Source organism: Suncus etruscus, chromosome 14 (assembly GCF_024139225.1).
Source record: "Suncus etruscus isolate mSunEtr1 chromosome 14, mSunEtr1.pri.cur, whole genome shotgun sequence".
NCBI lineage: Eukaryota > Metazoa > Chordata > Mammalia > Eulipotyphla > Soricidae > Suncus > Suncus etruscus.
The window spans coordinates 62,706,884-62,726,202 of NC_064861.1; the positions used below are offsets into that span (position 1 = coordinate 62,706,884).

Below are 19,319 nucleotides of genomic sequence, written 5' to 3' on the forward strand. Positions count from 1 at the left end.
TAGCTTTTGTTAGAAAATGGGTTTTTATTATAATTTGACCTCGCAATTGCTGTTTAACTATTGAAAATTTTCTCAATTTTCTTGTTTATTTTTTTTAATTTTTTTATTTTTAATTATGAGAACAAAGATGCAAAGAAAGAGGACAAGGTAAAGTTACAGTAGAAGGACAATCACCCATAAAAGGATTAGAGTCAAAGGAGCACAGTAAAAATGGTGTTAGAATGGCAATTGTTGTTTGCATAGGCCCACCAAAATATGAGGGCCATGGAAAGGAATAACCTTGGCCTAAATACAAAGAGACCTGACCCCTGAAGTTTCCTGGCATAAGACCAACTCTAGGCTCCAGGCAAGCTAGATCGTCCAATCCAAGACATTAATTTTCTTGTTTATTAATGAATAAGGTAGACTTGATGCTTAGTTTTTGAAACTGATTCTTTGGGGGGAGATGGGTTAGTGGGATCACATCCAGAGGTGCTTAGAGGTTGTTCCTGGCTCTAAACTAAGGAATCACTCCTAGTGGACGCAGCTGGACCATTCAATTCTGGGGCTTGAACTCAAGTGTGGCTGCGTGTAAGGCAAGTGCTTTACCCATTGTGCCTCCTAAAGCTTTGATTCTGATATGTCTTGGTCCACGTTGTTTCATTGTGTTTGAAATGCCTGTCTCTGTGAGCTGATTCCTTAACTAAATAAGGACTCAAAAAACTTTATTATCTTGACCATATATTTATTCACAACATTAAATTGAGGAAATTAATGCTTTAAATCCTTCTGATTTGCAAAGACGATAAATAAGAAAGGATCATAAAATCTACTTAAGCCTGGAAAACGTTGGACCTCTGAAGGCTAGCTGGGTAGGAATAAAATATTAAGGCTAATGTCTAGATGGTTTTTTATTTGTTTGTTTTCTTTTTGGGCCACACCTGGTGATGCTCAGGGGTTACTCCTGGCTATGCACTCAGAAATCGCTCCTGCCTTGGGAGACCATATGGGACACTGGGGGATCGAATCATGGTTCGTCCTAGGTTAGCGCATGCAAGGCTTGCGCCACTGATCCGGCCCCTAAATGTCTTTTCCTTATTTTTATTTTATTTAATAAATTTTTGGATGTCTGTTATTGAATCAAGGCCCAACATACTAGGAAAGCATTGCTGATTTGCATTCTTGTCTGTGCTTTTTAAGGCACAGATGTAGAGATGTTCTAATTCCATACCTGAGTTTTGTGATGAGGAAAACTGAGATAAAGTCTCTGAAGTACTCATCCTCAATCAAAAAAGTTATTTGCATTTTAATGACAGAACTGTGCCTAGAATATATAGTTTCTTATTACTTTTGCCATTATACCAACTTATTTTTGTTAAGCATATCCATTCTTAGTTTGGTATCACAGCTACTATATTGTCTTTCTATGCCTCCTTGCTGAATTGGAGTAGTTCTTTGGACCATACCTCAGCATTGCCAGGTATGGCCCCAAAAGAAACCTGAATACTGCATGCAGAGGCAAGCACTCCAGTCCCTACTCCTGACCTTTTAGTTGGACTTGCTGATGAAGCTTTAATTAGTTTGTATTTTGTTTTGGAGCTACACACGTGGGTTATACCTAGCTCCTTTCAGAAATTAACTCCCGCTGTTGCTAGGAGACCACTAATGATGCCAGAGATTGAACCTAGGTCAGCCTCATAATGGCAAGTGCTCTATCTGCTATACTATTGCTCGGGCCCTTCTGATGTATTTTATCTTATTTGCATAAAATGTTAGTGTTTATTGGGGGGTGGGTGTTGAAGTGACTCCTGGCTCTGTGCTTATAATTTGCTCCTGGCAGGCTTGGGGGACCATATGGGATGTTGGGGATCCAACCCGGGTCTGTTTCATGTGGGCCACATGAAGGCAAATTGCACTACTGCTGTGCTATTGCTCTGGCCCCCAAGTATTTTTTCTTTCGATTCTCATTTGGCAGTGCTTCTGAATCAGAAGACCACACAGTGCTAGAAATCAAATCTGGGGCTCCCACATGCAAAGCTATGGAGTTATCTCTTGGGACCTTCCCCTCCTTTATTTATTTATTTATTTATTTATTTATTTATTTATTTATTTATTTATTGGTTTTTGGGCCACACCCGGTAACGCTCAGGGGTTACTCCTGTGGCTATGCTCCTGGCTTGGGAGACCATATGGGACGCCGGGGGATCGAACTGTGGTCCGTCCAAGGCTAGTGCAGGCAAGGTAGGCACCTTACCTCTTGCGCCACCGCCCGGCCCCCCTCCTTTTTTAAATTTTTTAATTTTTTTGGCTTTTTGGACCACACCTAGCAGTGCTCAGGGTTTACTCTTGGCTCTGTGCTCAGAAATCACTCCTGGCAGGCTCGGGGGACCATATGGGATGTCAGGAATCGAACCCAGTTCTGTCCAAGTTCTGACGAAGTACAAAGCAAATGCCCTGCCACTGTGCTATCTCTCTGCAGCCCCCCCTTTTTTTCTTCTTTTTTTTTTTTTTTTGTTTTTGTTTTTGGGTCACACCCAGCAACACTCAGGGGTTACTCCTGGCTCTACACTCAGAAATTGCTCTTGGCAGGCGCAGGAGACCATATGGGATGTTGGGATTCAAACGAGCATCCTTCTGTATGCAAGGCAAATGCCCTACCTCCATGGTATCTCTCAGCACCCCCCCTTTTTTAAATTAAAATTTATTTAGGTGGCCAGAGCCATAGTACAGCAGGGAGGGCATTTGCCTTGCATGCAGCCAGCCTGGGTTTGATCTCCTGCATCTCATATGGTCCCCTGAGTCCTCCTGGAGTGATTTCCTGAGCACAGAACCAGGAGTAACCCCTGAGCACCACTGACTGGGTGTGGGGCCCCAAATAAAACAACAACAAAATTTATTTAAAGAACCATGATTTTCAAAGTTATTGATGAGTTTTAGACATAAAATGTTCTAGCTTCAACCCTACCACCAGTGGTAACTTATTTCACCCATGTTTCTTCCACCAAGTTTCCTTTCCGCTCCACCCCATTTCTCCCCTTGCCCCCTTGTCAGGCACATTTTATTTTATTTATTTTATTATTTTAAAGTTTGGTGACTGTAGTTTTGTAGTTTTTTCGTGATCGTAGCTATGCCTACTACCAGTATACCTGAGGTCCCTTTTCCCTCAGTACTTCCTTTTCTCGTTTTTTTCCTTCTGTTCTTGATTTCTTTTCTACTCTGTTTTCCTCCCTGTAACTTGGAGTCAAAGATGATCTAAGCATTCCCCCTTATTGCATTCCCTCATTAACATATTTTATATACCACAAGTGAGATCATCCTTTATCCTTCTTCAGGCTTACTTCAACATATTTTCAATTCCATTCAGCAAAATCCTTATTTCTTGCAACTACATAGTATTTCATTGTATATAGATACCACATCTTCATAACTCATCCATTGATTCTGCATCTTAGTTGTTGTATTAAGTGCTCCAATGAATAATGGTGTACATATTTCCTTTTAAATAAATGTTTTTGTATCCTTGAGGATAGATACCCAAAGTGGAATTGCTAGCTTATATGGCAGCTCAATTCTGTTTACTGAGAACTCTTCACACTAACTTCAACCTCTCTTTTAGTAATTTTTAGCTTATTTTTGCTATTGCTTTCAACGAGTTTCCACTATAAATACCTTACATTTGAATGTTAAAGATACATCTCAAAGGGCTGAGGCACAGATTGCATTTGGAGGCTCTGAGTTTGTTTCTCAGCACTTATTGGTCTACCAAGCAATTCTGAGTATAACCTTTGTTACCCCAAGCATCATCAGGCTGACACATAGTATTTGAATTAATTTTATGCCTGGTAGTGCTCAGGGAGTATTTCTTGGCTCTATGTTTCAGTTGTCTTCAGGGGACCATGTATTGCAGGAATCACACCCAGGCCTCACCTGTACAGATTATATTTTATGTATGCTCAACTAATTGAGCTTCTGTCTGGCCCAACTTACTTATTTTTGTGGATGTTTTTATTGTTATCCTGAATTTTAAATGTCTGGGTTTTGTAATCTTCATTTTATAGCTTGTGATTTTAATTTCTGTACTGAAAGTTGTAAATTAAAATTTTGTTGTTTTTCTTTCCCTTGACTTTTAAAAATAAACAGCCCAGCGGTCTGCTCAGGAACTTCCTCATATTGAGAAGTACAGTATCAACAGCTGTTCTGTAAATGGAGGTCATGAAATGATTGTGACGGGATCTAATTTTCTTCCAGAATCTAAAATTATTTTTCTTGAAAAAGGACAAGGTAAATAATAGAGATTTGAGATGATTGATTGACCTGAAACTAAAGGAATAATTTTTTGGATGTTTCACTGATATTGATTACAAAATAGTTTTTCTAAGGTTACCAACATCACTCATGCAGGTTTTATTATAAGCCAACTATTTATTAAATTTTCATGTAAATATTTTTTTTGTTTTGTTTTTGAGTCACCACCCAACAGTGCTCAGAGGTTATTCCTGGTGAGATTTGGAGGACCATATTGGAGTGATGAGTGTCATACTCAGGCCAGGCACATGCTAGGCAAGCACCTTACTCATACTCTATCCAGTCCTCATATAAATGTTTTTTTTTTTTTTTGTTTTTTTTTTTTTGGGGGGGGTCACACCTGGCAGGCTCGGGGGACTATATGAGATGCTGAGATTCGAACCACTGTCCTTCTGCATGCAAGGCAAACACCCTACTTCCATGCTATCTCTCCGGCCCCCATATAAATGTTCTTATTAAGACTTTTGCTATTGTATGCAGAAGGACTGTGCGGCATCCCTTATGGTCCCCCGAGCCTGCCGGAGTCAATTTCTGAGCATAGAGCCAGAAGTAGCTCCTGAGCGCTGCCAGGTATGACTCAGAAACCAGAGGGGAAAAAAAAGAAAAGAAAAGGGGCTAGAGGGCCGGGGAGGTGGCGCTAGAGGTAAGGTGTCTGCCTTGCAAGCGCTATTGTAGGACGGACTGCGGTTCGATTCCCCGGCGTCCCATATGGTCCTCCCAAGCCAGGAGCGACTTCTGAGCGCATAGCCAGGGGTAACCCCTGAGCATCAAACGGGTGTGGCCCAAAAACCAAAAAAAAAAAAAAAAAAGGAAAAGAAAAAGAAAAGAAAAGGGGCTAGAGCAGTGTGCAAGCGGTAAGGCGTCTGATGCTCTAGCCTTGGACGGACCGCAGTTCTCTCCCCCAGTGTCCCATATGGTCTCCCAAGCCAGGAGCAATTTCTGAGCGCATAGGCAGAAGTAACCCCTGAGCGTCACCAGGTGTGGCCCTAAAACCCCCCCAAAAAAAGGACTGTCAAAAAGTGGGGCCAGAGAGAAAGTACAGTGGATAGGGCACTTTCCTTGCATGTGGCAGGCCCAGGTTCAATTCCCAACATCCAATCTGGTCTCTTGAGCCCCACCAGGAGTAATACCTGAGTTCAGAGCTAGGCATAAACCCCTAAGCTTTGTTGGGTATAAACCAAAAATAAATGTCAAAAGAAGAGTCCGCTATTTAACCCCTACTACATATGTGCTCAGAAGAATTGAAAACATGCTGCACAGAAATGTGGACATAAATGTTTATAACAGCATTATTCATAATAACTTAAAATTGGGCGCAACCCAAATGCTTATCCACTAATAAATGAATATACATAATGTGATATAGTCATACAATGATTTATTATTTGGCTATGAATGAATAAAATGTGGGACCAACACCTTGAAAATACTGTGGTAAGTAAAAGAAACCAACAGGAAATGGTCAGGGTAAGCATTTCATAGAGACAGAAAGATGAATAATACAGGCATTGGAAGGAGAAAAAGTGTCAGTGGGATGATACCTGTTATATTAAGTGCTAATGGGTATGGGATTTCCAGAATTCTATACTGGTGGTGGATGTATAATTCTGTCAATACATTGAAGAACTAGATATGTATACTTCATGAGGGTAAATTTTTTGTGTAATTGATTTTTAGTGAATTTGAGGAATCTGTATGTAATGGGTGTTTGAATTAGGGTTTTTTTTGTTTTTGTTTTTGTGTCACACCCGGCAGCGCTCAGGGGTTGCTCCTGGCTCTACTCTCAGAAATCACTCCTGGTAGGCTTGGGGGACCACATGGGATGCCAGGATTCGAACCACTGTCCTCCTGCATGCAAGGCAAATGCTTTACCTCCATGATATCTTTTTGGCCCCTTGAATTAGCTTTTAAAATTAGTATATATAAAGAATTTTCCCGCCAGATACTCCCCTTCTTGGGTCGGAGTGATACAGTCATAAGGCTTGCATGCATTTGATCCAGGTTTTTCCTCTACTACATATAGTTCCCCAGCTCAGCCATTAGTGATCCCTAAACACAAAACCAGTAATAAGCCCTGAGTAATTCCAGATGTAGCCAAAAGAACAAAACAAAAATAATCTTTTCCTCTTAGTTTTTATTTTATTTATTTGTTTTGTTTTTTGTTTTTGGGTCACACCTGGCAGCACTCGGGTTACTCCTGACTATGCTCAGAAATCGCTCCTGGCAGGCTCGTGGGACCATATGAGATGCTAGGATTCGAACCACCGTCCTTCTGCATGCAGAACAAATGCCCTACCTCCATGCTATCTCTCCATCCCTTTCTTTCCTCTTAGTCTTTTTTTTTGGGGGGGGGTTGTTTGTTTTTTGAGGGAGCACACCCGGCAGTGCTCAGGGGTTACTCCTGGCTATGCACTCAGAAATCGCTCCTGGCAGGCTCAGGGGACCATATGGGATGTCAGGATTCAAACCATCGTCCTTCTGCATGCAAGGCAAATGCTCTACCTCCATGCCATCTGTCCGGCCCCCTCTTAGTTTTTAATTTATTAAAAATGTAGAATTTTATGAATAATTAGCATATACTACCCAGTTTTTAACAATGGGACCTTTACCTATGTACAGCAATTTGTTCTTGTAGGTTTTTTGCTTGCTTTTGTTTTTGTTTTTAGGCCCTCCTAGCCCCAGGGTCATTCCTAGAGGATCTCAGGACTATGCAACTGGGTATTGAACTTGGGAGCTCCTATAAGAAAAGCATGTATTCTAGCCCTTTTAACTTTCTCTTTGACCCCAAAAATAGGATATTTACCTCTGCAATCTCAAATGAATCCCCCTGCTGAATCAATCCTGCAATATACTCAGCAATATTCAGGAGCCACTATAAGTGTCAATGGGTGGCAGGGCCTCTGGTGCCAGGGATTAAACTCAAGATCCTAAGCATGTATCTACCATTTATTTCTAATCCTTGGCTCTTGCTTTCTAATTATTTTTGTTTGTTGGTTTTGATTTGGTGACCATACCTAGCTGTACTTGGAAAGCTTCTCCCAATTGTATGCTCTCTACAGTGCTCAGGGGCCAAAAGTTGAGAGGAAGCATAAAATGATGGACAAGAGAAATAGTTTAGAGAACTAAAGTGTATGCTGTACATACAGGAGTCTCAAGTCTGATCCCTGGTAATACATGGCCCTAGCAAGTTTTGGGGGGGTTATTGTTACTAATCTTTTTTGCATGAGTGTTTGGACAACACCCAGTAGCAGCTCAGGCATTATTCATGGCCCTGCACTCCGGAATAACTCCTGGTAGGCTCAGGGGACCTTACGGGATGCCAGAGATCAAACCCAAGTTGGCCACATGCAAGGCAAACGCCCTAGCCACTTTGCTATTGCTCTGGCTTCACGGTTGTTATTATTGTCATTGAGCCATTTCTGCTGTTTCTCAGGACTTATTCCTTTGTTGTTGTATTTGGGCCACACCTACCTCTGGTCAGGGCTTACACCTGTCTGTGTTCTTTGTCATCTCTGACGGTAATTGAGAGACCAGATTCGATGCTGGGGATTTGAACCAGGGTTTACTGCATGTAGATCAAACATCTTACCTTCTGTAATATTTCTCCCACCTTTAAATTTTGATGATTTGTATTTCTCCTGATGGGTAGAAAAAGACACCCCTGTGTTTCTTCTGTACTCTCAGAGTAACACTGCACTCACAAGTACTTCTGACACCAGATGTATGGTTTTTCTCTGCATGAAGCAGTTCCATTATAACAGATAGGAATCCCCAGCTAAATTCTGACATTAAGTCCCACAAATTACAACTTTTACCTCTTCACTGTAACCTTTTCAGATTCCAATTAAAAGAATAGGCCTTGAGTACTGGAGCAATAGCAGAGCGGATAGGGTGTTTGCCTTGTATGCAGCTGACCTGGATTCGATCCCCAGTATACCATATGGTCCTACAAGCTCACCTAGAGTGATTCCTGAGCACCAATGGGTCCAAACTCCCACAAAAAAAAAAAAAAAAGATTATGCCTTGAGGTTACTCATAACTTCTGTCCAACTTGTTTCCAAATGAGAGCTCATGGTTCTTTTCTTGGATTTGATTGTTTGTTGGAATCACTCACAAAATTCAGCAGTTAAGCCTGTGACTTTGTTGTTTGTAAGAAAGGAAATCATGGGCCATGGATTTAACTTAGTAGTAAGTTTACTTGCCAGGGTCCTGGGTTCAATCTCCTCTCCTGACGGTGCTCAGAGATCATGTTTCAAGGGACCAAATGGGTTGCCAGGGATGGAACCCTGGTTGACTACATGCAAGACAAACACCCTACCTGATACACTTTTATCTGGGCCCCAAATTAATTCTTTTTCCAGCCTTCTGGAGAAAAGGATTTGAAACTGAAAATTCGAAGCCTCTGAATTCAGGGGTCCTCAAACTTTTTAATCAGGGGGCCAGTTCACTGTCCCTCAGACCATTGGAGGGTCTGACTATAGTAAAAACAAAACTTATGAACTAATTCTTATGCACACTACATATATCTTATTTTGCAATGAAGAAACAAAACAGATACAAATATAATATGTGGCCCACGGGCCATAGTTTGAGGACCACTGCCTCTGATTATGGATTGATGTTTGTAGTGTTCAGTCTCAAATCCAGACATCCCAAGAGCCACTTTCTTACTATAAAAGATAACTTCTATCACCCAGAAATTCCAAAGGATTTGGGATCTGTGTGAGGATCTGAAACCAGAGGTTAAGTATTAGAGCAAGAGATGCTGTTAGTGCTCTTATCACTCAGAAGATAACAAGCATTTTTTTTTGAAGCTCTATGGCAGGCACTAAAGGCAGAGACTGATGTGTCTACTTTTTGTACTGTTACTTCACAAGACTTTTCTTTACATGCTTTTCAAGTGTATTGATACATTATTGGTTCCCATTCTAAAAGAATCTGAGGATTACATTTATTACCAACACAAATGTATGTCTTCCTAGAGGTGGTTTCTTATCTTCCTTTGTTCATGTTATCTCTTCTGTCTAGACGCCCTTTTCTCCTTGTATCACTGTATCTGTATGTCATCTATTATCTATATTTTTGCAGTGCCAAGGATCAAAAGCAGGGTCCCACACATTCAAGGAATAGTTCTCAACCACCAAACTTTGTTCTTGGCTCTTCACCTTATTTTTAAGCCCCAGTTCAAGAACTTTGGAAGTCTACCCTCTTTTTTTTCTTTCTTTATTTTTTTGGGGGAGGTGGGTCACCTCCGGCAGCGCTCAGGGGTTACTTCTGGCTCTACGCTCAGAAATCGCTCCTGGCAGTCTTGGGGGACCATATGGGATGCAGGATTCAAATCACAGTCCTTCTGCATGCAAGGCAAACACCCTATCTCCATGCTATCTCTCCAGCGCCAAGCCTCTTTCATATCCCTACCCAAGACTAAGTTAAGGAGCTTGAGTCCGGAGTGGAGAGATAGCACAGTGGCAGGGTGTTTGCCTTGTACGCAGCCAACCCAGTATGGACGGTGGTTCAAATCCTGGCATCCCTTATAGTCTCACATGCCTGCCAGGAGCAATTTCTGACTGCAGAGCCAGGAGTAACCCCTGAGCACCACCAAGTGTGACCCCCCTCTCAAAATAAAAAGGAGCTTGAGTTCTTGGAACATCTGCATTATACTTGATTACTATAACCATCACATCATATGAACATGTTATATATTTTATTTGTAAACTGAAGGCAAGGTAGCTTATTATCTTTTTGGCTTGGAGGCCACACCAAACTATATTCTATTTTTACTGCTGACTTTGCACCACCAGGGATCACTCCTGGTGGTGCTCATGGGACCATATGGTGTTCCAGGGACTGAACCCAGGTTGATAAGCACCTTGCTATCCCATTTCTCTACCCCTCTCTCTGTTATCTTCATGACCTGGCACAATGCATGGAACATTGACACCTAGCAAGTCATCCCTGAACTGAGCCTTAATTCCTAATAGATATAGCATTTTGTTTAGCCTGCCCTTTTCTACTTATTGTACTGGAAAATGATAGACATAGTTTGGGGCTGGAGAGATGGTAGGTACAATAGGTATGTGGTCAATCCAGGTTTCATTCCTGACATCATATATGTCCCCCAAGTACTGCTAGAAATAATTCCGGAGTGTAGAGCCAGGAGTAACCCCTGAGCATCAACTGAGTGTAGCTCAAAAAAAAGTCTTTGAGGAAGAAATTAATGTAATATGATTGGGGTTAGGGAGGGAGAGAAAACCCAACTGTTCAAGCGTACAAGTATGGGAGTTTGAGCTTGGCAGTAAGACACATAGACTGAGAAACATGGAAGTGTTAGGATGCTTCATCTATCTCCAAATCTTGTTAATAGAGATGACAGCATGTCCACATAAAGTGGCAAGAGCCTCCCCAGCACTACTTGCATTGCTGGTCCTTTCTCACTTGTGCTTTTCCATCCTGGGCCTGGTGAATTTGGAGGGAGATGGTCTCACTGGAGGAAGAGTTCAAGGAATAGCTACCAGAATAAAATTGTGACATAGAACTGATCATGGTAACCAGCAGGAAAAGAACCAAGACAAATGCAGAAAAACACTCATAATTTGGAGAAGATAGCAAGAAGTAATTTTTTGTTTTTGTTTTTGGGCCACACCCGGCTGTGCTCAGGGCTCACTCCTGGCTGTCTGCTCAGAAATTGCTCCTGGCAGGCACGGGGGACCATATGGGACACCGGGATTCGAACCAACCACCTTTGTCCTGGATCGGCTGCTTGCAAGGCAAACGCCGCTGTGCTCTCTCTCCGGGCCCGTAATTTTTTTTTTAAGGAGTAATTCTTAAAATCGCTGATTTGATATTGTTAAGGATAGATTTTGTTTAATGTGAAAAGCTCCCCAGTAGCAGATATTGGCCTGAGCTGAATGGGTTACTGAGAGAATGAGTTTCCCATTGAACTTCAACCCATTGAGTTGAAGTTGTAGGGGTGCTGCTCTCAGGGTTTTCAAACATTTCTTGGTCAAATGAATTATGCGCAAAAAAAAAAAAAATGGGCCCGGAGAGATAGCACAGCGGCGTTTGCCTTGCAAGCAGCCAGTCCAGGACCAAAGGTTGTTGGTTCGAATCCCGGTGCTATTTCTGAGCAGTCAGCCAGGAGTAACCCCTGAGCACCGCCGGGTGTGGCCCAAACCAAAAAAAAAAAATTTATGTGAGGTCCCAGTCTTTCACCCATTTTTTTCCCATGATGCACATTCTGTTTTAAAATCTTAAGCCAGAAAAAGAGTTTCTTTGAAAATAATGTTTGATATTGTTTACATTAGGTTTTTAAGATGTTTTCTGACTGGCATTACTTCTAACTGTAAATTGCTTCTTTCAACAGATGGACGACCTCAATGGGAGGTAGAAGGGAAAATAATCAGGGAAAAATGTCAAGGGGTAAGACATTTATTTATTTATCTTTAAGAAATGTTTAAGTAGATCTGGAGCAAAAGCATAGGGCATTTTGCCTTACACACGGTTGACCTGGGTTCTATTCCCAGCATCCCATGTGGTTCCCCAACCTTTCCAGGAGTGATTTCTGAGTGTAGAGCCAGGAGTAACCCCTGACCACTGCTGGGTGTGGCTCAAAAAATATTTTAACTTAGTGAGAAAATTTGATAATCTTCTGTATGACAAAAAAAGAAATGGGGGCCCAGAGTGATAGAGCAAAGGGTAAGACATTTGCTTTGCGTGCAACAAAATGGGTTCAATCCCTGGCATCTCATAAGGTCTCCTGAGTTCAGAGCTAGAAGTAACCCCTAAGCATCACCAGATATGGCCCCAAAACAAAAATATATGTTACTATCAATAAATAACAATACTAGTAAGTAAATTCAAATTTTAGAAGTTTGGACTTGAGATAGATAACTTTTGATATTAAAATTAAAGTTTAGGAAAGAAGGGCCGGAGAGATAGCATGGAGGTAAGGTGTTTGCCTTTCATGCAGAAGATCATCGGTTTGAATCCCGGCGTCCCATATGGTCTCCTGTGCTTGACAGGAGCAATTTCTGAGCATGGAGCCAGAAATAACCCCTGAGCACTGCCAGGTGTGACCAAAAAAAAAAAAGTTTAGGAAAGAAAAATAATTATCTCTCCCTCTTGTTTATAGGAAAAGAGAAATCAAAATGAAAGATTATTAAAAGGGCTGTACTGAAACATTTATCTGAGTTCAGTGAAGAAATTTAGTGACATAGTACAGTGGATAGGGCACTTGCCTTGTATGTAACTAACCCGGGTTCAGTCTCAAATATCCCATATGGTCCCCTGAGCACTACCATGAGTAATTCCTGAGTACAGAGCCAGGACTATGTCCTGAGTACTGCTGTATGTGGCCCAAAATTAAAGCCCCCCCCCCCCAAAAAAAAAAAAGTTTGGGCCAGAGAGATAGTATAGGAATAAGGTGCTTGACTTCATGTGGTTCATTTTTTGGCACCACATAGTCCCCTCCTCAACTCTGCAACCCCCTAACACTGCCGTGTGTGGCCCAAACCCTCACCCAGGGGAAGGACATGTTTAATAGCATGTAATATGTAGGACAAAGCATATAGAATTAGTGTTTTGTTTGTGGTACCAGAAACCAAATCTAGGACCTCGCCTTTGCATGAAATGTGACTGAGCCAGATCTCCAACCCTTGTAAATCTAGCTTTATTCTTGTTTTAACTAGAAACCCAATTGAGAAGAAATAGTTTCTTCTTAATGTTACTTTAAAGAGTTTATCTCAATTAAACTGTGGTATCATCTCCAAATTACTTACATGACCTACTGATAAGTATAATGATTAGTCTGGTTAGTTAAAACTCACAAATTGAGGGGGAAATAATGAAGACCAAACAGTCATATGAACATTGAGTACAAATAAAAAATGATCAGACTTAAACACCAAATCCAAAGCTAACTACAATAGAATCTATACCCAATTTTCAACAAGCTAGACACAGAGGGGAACACTTATACTAGCAGCTGTTGGGGGCAAAGGAGGATATGGGATGCATGCTGGGAACAGGTGGAGGGAGGACAGCATTGGTGGTGGGAATGCCCCTGATTCAATGTCACTATGTACCTAAAATACTACTGTGAAAGATTTGTGATCCACTTTGATCAAAATAAAAATTATTAATTAAAATGTATATATAAGCAAAAAAAAAATACTCATGGTTTTAGCAGGTGCATTTCATTTTTAGTTCTGAATGTAACACAGTCTTGCTTTCTATGCTCTTTAGGCTCACATTGTCCTTGAAGTTCCTCCGTATCATAACCCAGCAGTTACAGCTGCTGTGCAGGTGCACTTTTATCTTTGCAATGGCAAGAGGAAAAAAAGCCAGTCTCAACGTTTTACTTACACACCAGGTAGGAGGAGCTGTGATGGTTTACTACAGTGCTTTCTTTCATAATGAATAAAAAGTTATTCAGTAGATCCTTATTAAAATGTTTAAGATAGTTGTCAGTGTGTGCCTGCTCTATAATTTTTGTTGATCATAAGTATTAGCTATGATAGCAGTTATTTTGTGTTTTAAGGAAATTGAAAGATTAAATATAGCTTTAAAGGGTTTTTTTTGTTTGTTTGTTTGTTTTTTGGAGCTACCAAGTCACCAGTAGGACCGGAAAGATAGCAAGGTGGTAGGGCATTTGTTTGCTTTGCATACATCAGGACAGTGGTTCGAATCCCGGCATCCCATATGGTCTCCCGAGCCTGCCAGGAGCAATTTGTGAGCATAGAGCCAGGAGTAACCCCTGAGCGGATGTGACCCAAAAACCAAGGGAAAAAAAATTCACCAGCAATAATGAGTATTTGAATACCTGTTATTAGCACTGGAGAGAAAATAGTGTGCTAGTTTCATAGTGTCTTTGGCTTGACCATTCCCTGTCAGATGAAAAATCTCTTGTTAGATTTTATTTGGTAAGTAGTAACTAAAACATGTCATGGTTATGGACTGGGGAATATAATAAAGTTAATGAGATTTATTAGGTTGTGTGTGTGTGTGTGTTTGATTAGTTTTTGGGCCACACTCAGCGTTGTTCAGGGGTTACTCTTGGCATGCGTGTGTGTGTGTGTGTGTGTGTGATTAGTTTTTGGGCCACACTCAGCGTTGTTCAGGGGTTACTCCTGGCACGCGGGTGTGTGTGTGTGTGTGTGTGTGTGTGTGTACTCAGCGTTGTTCAGGGGTTACTCCTGGCGCGCGGGTGTGTGTGTGTGTGTGTGTGATTAGTTTTGGGCCACACTCAGCGTTGTTCAGGGGTTACTCCTGGCTCAGCTTTAAGGGATCATTCATGTGCCTGGAAAACTATATGGGAAGCTGGAGATTGAACGCAGCTGAACTATCATTACAGATTCCAGACCACCTGTGTGTGTTGTGTGTGTGTGTATGAAGCTGGAGATTGAACACAGCTGAACTATCACTCCAAACCGTGTGTGTGTATGTGTGTGTGTGTGTGTCTGTGTGTGTCTGTGTGTCTGTGTCACTCCAGACCACCTGTTTAAAAAAAAATTTTTTTTTCAGAGTTGAGGAGTGTGCACAGGAATTGGCCTCATGCAAGGCAAAAACTCTTATCTGCTGTATCACTCTGGTTTCCCTTCTTTATAACTTTTAAAATAGCAATAGGGGCCGGAGTATTAGCACAGTATTAGCAGGGCATTGGCCCTGCATGCCACAGACCTGGTTCGGGCCTGGGTTCAATCCCTGACATCCCACATGGTTTCATGAGCCTACCAAGAACGATTTCTGAGGGGCCGGGGAGATAGCGCAGTGATAGGGCATTTGTTTTGCATGCGGCTGACCCAGGAGGGATCCAGTTCGATTCCTGGCATCCCATATGGTTCTCCAGCCTGCCAGGGGCGATTTCTGAGTGCAGAGCCAAGAGTAACCCCTGAGCACCACTGGGTGTGGCCCAAACACCAATCAATCAATCAATAAATAATGTTTAAAAAAAAAGAACGGGGGCTGGAGCGATAGCACAGCGGTAGGGCATTTGGGGGGGGGGGTTTCCGGGCCACACCCATTTGATGCTCAGGGATTACTCTTGGCTAAGCACTCAGAAATTGCCCCTGACTTGGGGGGACCATATGGGACGCCGGGGGATCAAACTGCGATCAAGGCAGACACCTTATCTCTAGCACCACCCACCGGCCCCATCGGTAGGGCATTTGTATTGCATGCAGAAGGAGGGTGGTTCGAATCCTGGCATCCCATATGGTCCGCTGAGCCTCCCAGGGGCGATTTCTGAGCATAGAGCCCCTGCGTGCTACCAGGTGTGACCCAAAAACCAAAAAAATAAATAAATAAAAATAAAAATTTCTGAGTACAGAGCCAGGAATAACCCCTGAGCAACACCAGGTATGGCCCTAAATAAATAAATAAATAAATAAATAAATAAATAAATAAATAAATAAATAAATAAATAAGAATATTACTCATTAATTTCTCTTTTTACTTTTGGGCTTTTGGGCTATATCCTCTAAGGGCAAGGGGTGAAAAATAAATGAAGCGGTTCCTTTAGGATTTATTAAAGATGGGAAGTTCAAGAGTTATCTAGGGCCTGGAGAGATAGTACAGCGGCGTTTGCCTTGCAAGCAGCCAATCCAGGAACAAAGGTGGTTGGTTCGAATCCCCCGTGCCTGCCAGGAGCTATTTCTGAGCAGATAGCCAGGAGTAACCCCTGAGCACCGCCGGGTGTGACCCAAAAACCAAAAAAAAAAAAAAAAAGAGTTATCTAATGCTATTGATTGGGGGCTGCAGAATCTAACCTGAATAAGAAAAAGGATTTCTTTAAAACACAATTTATAGGGGCCGGGCGGTGGCGCTGGAGGTAAGGTGCCTGCCTTACCTGCGCTAGCCTAGGAGACGGACCGCGGTTCGATCCCCCGGCGTCCCATATGGTCCCCCAAGCCAGGAGCGACTTCTGAGCGCATAGCCAGGAGTAACCCCTGAGCGTTACCGGGTGTGGCCCAAAAACCAAAAAAAAAAAAAAAAAACACACAATTTATAGGAGCCAGAGCAATAGTACAGCAGATAAGGAGCTTGCCTTGCATGCAGTCAACCTGGGTTTGATTCCTAGCATCCTATATTGTCCCCTGAGCCTGCCAGGAGTGGTTCCCTGAGAACAGAGCCAGGAGTAACTCCTGAACATCGCAGGGTATAGTAAAATAAAAAATTATTCCAATGCCCATATGGAAACCGGCAGATTAAAAGATTTGATGGATGGGGCTGGAGAGATAGCATGGAGGTAAGGTGTTTGCTTTGCATGCAAAAGGACAGTGGTTCGAATCCCGGCATCCCATATGGTCCCCCGAGCCTGCCAGGAGCAGTTTCTGAGCACAGAGCCAGGAGTAACCCCTGAGCATTTCCGGGTGTGTGTGCAAAAACCAAAAAAAAAAAAAAAGATGGTAACTGCTTTATGATGGGAACAGATGAAGAGGCAAACAGAAAAGAAAACAATTAATGCCTCTGCATTATTAGTTTTTGAATTGGGAAGGTAACTTAAAGGCAGAGTTCTTAAAGGGCATTACATTTGAGAATAGAAGTCACTGGGGCCCCAAGGTGCAAAGATGCTGAACTGCAGCTGTCTAAGTTGCCTTTAGGTTGACTGAATAAAAATCTCATATATCAGAAGCAAGAACAGTGGACACACCAGAGTATAGAGACAGTCCTTGTTCTGGTTATTTTCTCCTCTGTACCATTTGACTTTTTTTTTTGTTGTTGTTTTTTGTTTTTGTTTTTGGGCCACACCCGGCGACGCTCAAAGGTTACTCCTGACTATCTGCTCAGAAATAGCTCCTGGCAGGCACGGGGGACCAAATGGGACGCCAGAATTTGAACCAACCATCTTAGGTCCTGGGTCGGCTGTTTGCAAGGCAAACGCCTTTGTGCTATCTCTCCAGCCCCTACCATTTGACTTTTTAATTGTTTCTAAAATGGTATTTTGAATAAAATTTTTATAAAAATATATACATTACTGTGAATTTTTAATTTAATTTTTACAAAGTAAAATAACTTATTTTATTTAGGAGCACAGAGGTATTTAATGTTAGAATGGCATAATGCCAAATCACGTTTGATCTCCAATGCCCATATGGTCTCAAGAGCATCGTCCTGAGTGATTCCTGAGTGCAGAATGCAGAGTTGGGAGTAACCTCTCAGCATCACTGGATGTGGCCCCCCAAAAATAAAATAAAACAAAGTTTTGTTTAAGGAACGGTAAGGGAGGAGGAAGAGAGAAAATGCTCATCACAGGTTGTGATACAGGCATTAGAGAAAGTGCTACTACTGTGCATTTGATTTTTTCTTGGTTTTTGGGCTACAGCTGGCAGTGCTTACTCTCGACTCTGTTCAGAGATCATTCCTAGACACTTAACTTTCCTTTCCAGCAGGTCTCAGTTTCATGTGTGTGTTTCCATACATACCCATATATACATAAACATAAGGGTACACTCATGCATTTGTATACATATAATACTTTGTGTGACTTGTAACCTTTCCCATTGTTCTGCATATTTCTGTCAATTTAGTATGTATCTTAGAGATCATTCCAGCATCATTTTATAGAATTCCATTTAATATTCAGTGACTTCTTTCTTTTGTTTGTTTTTGGGCCACACCCAGTGGTGCTCAGGAGTAACTCCTGGCTTTGCACTCAGATATTACTTCACAGGGGCCAGAGAGATAGCACAGCGATAGGGTGTTTGCCTTGCATGCAGCCAATCCAGGACGGACTGTGGTTCGAATCCTGGCATCCCATATGGTCCCCCATGCATGCCAAGAGCAGTTTCTGAGCGCAGAACCAGGAGTAACCCCTGAGCACCTCCAGGTGTGACCCCCCCAAAAGATATTGCTTCGGGCGGTGCTCGGGGGACCATATGGGATGCTGGGCATACCTGGGTCAGCCTTGTGCAAGGCAAATAAATGCCTTACACATTGTTCTATTGTTCTGTCCCCTCAGTAACTTTAACTTGAATACATCTAGAGCAGAAATCACTCCTTTTGGGGGGCCATGCCCAGTGATGCTCAGGGGTTACCTGGCTCTATAATTAGCAATCTTTTTTTTTTTTTTTTTTTTGGGTCACACCCGGCAGCACTCAGGGGTTACTCCTGACTCTATGCTCAGAAATCACTCCTGGCAGGTTCAGAGACCATATGGGATGCCAGGATTTGAACCACCATCCTTCTGCAAGCAAGGCAAATGTCCTACTTTCATGCCATCTCTCCTAGCAATCATTTCTATTGGAGCTTGTGGGCCATGTGGAATTCTGGGAATAGTACCCTACTCACTGTGTTAATTTTTTTTTTTTTTGGTTTTTGGGCCACACCCAATACCGCTCAGGGGTTACTCCTGGCTATGCGCTCAGAAGTCGCTCCTGGCTTGGGGGACCATTCACTGTGTTAATTTTATGGCTCCACTCCCACTGTTGTTTTAGTCTTGTCTTGTTTTTTTTTTGTTTTTGTTTTTGGGTTACACCCAGTGGCACTCAGGGGTTAGTTATTCCTGCCTCTACACTTAGAATTTGCTCCTGGCAAGCTCGGGGACTATATGAGATGCCTGGAATCGAACCAGGGTCTGCCCTGTGTTGGCCGTGTGCAAGGTAAATGCTTTACCATTGTGCTAACACTCTGGCCCCCAATATTCTTGTCATTTTCACTTACTTTATTTTATTTTTTTTTATTTATTTATTTATTTTGTGGTTTTTGGGTCACACCCGGCAGTGCTCAGGGGTTATTCCTGGCTCCATGCTCAGAAATTGCTTCTGGCAGGCACGGGGGACCATATGAGACACCGGGATTTGAACTGATGACCTCCTGCATGAAAGGCAAACGCCTTACCTCCATGCTATCTCTCCGGCCCCTTCACTTACTTTATATTGTGTTCTTTTTCTGAAAGCATTTGAGTTTTTTGGTTTTTTTGTTGTTGTTTTTGTTTTTTTGTTGTGGGTCACACCTGGCAGCGCTCAGAGGTTACTCCTGGCTCTGTGCTCAGAAATCACTCCTGGCAGGCACAGGGGACCATATGGGATGCCGGGATT

General features: G+C 42.2%; 1 protein-coding gene across 2 annotated transcripts in view; it reads left to right on the forward strand.

The window, feature by feature from the left end:
* The window catches only part of NFATC3 (nuclear factor of activated T cells 3), a 126,977-nt gene that overhangs the window by 83,790 nt on the left and 23,868 nt on the right, over positions 1 to 19,319 (forward strand). For both annotated transcript variants that reach the window (XM_049786337.1, XM_049786338.1), the window contains exons 6-8: positions 4,120 to 4,260; positions 11,648 to 11,703; positions 13,528 to 13,654. In XM_049786337.1, the coding sequence (XP_049642294.1) occupies positions 4,120 to 4,260; positions 11,648 to 11,703; positions 13,528 to 13,654 (324 nt within the window). The remainder of the gene's footprint in view (positions 1 to 4,119; positions 4,261 to 11,647; positions 11,704 to 13,527; positions 13,655 to 19,319) is intronic.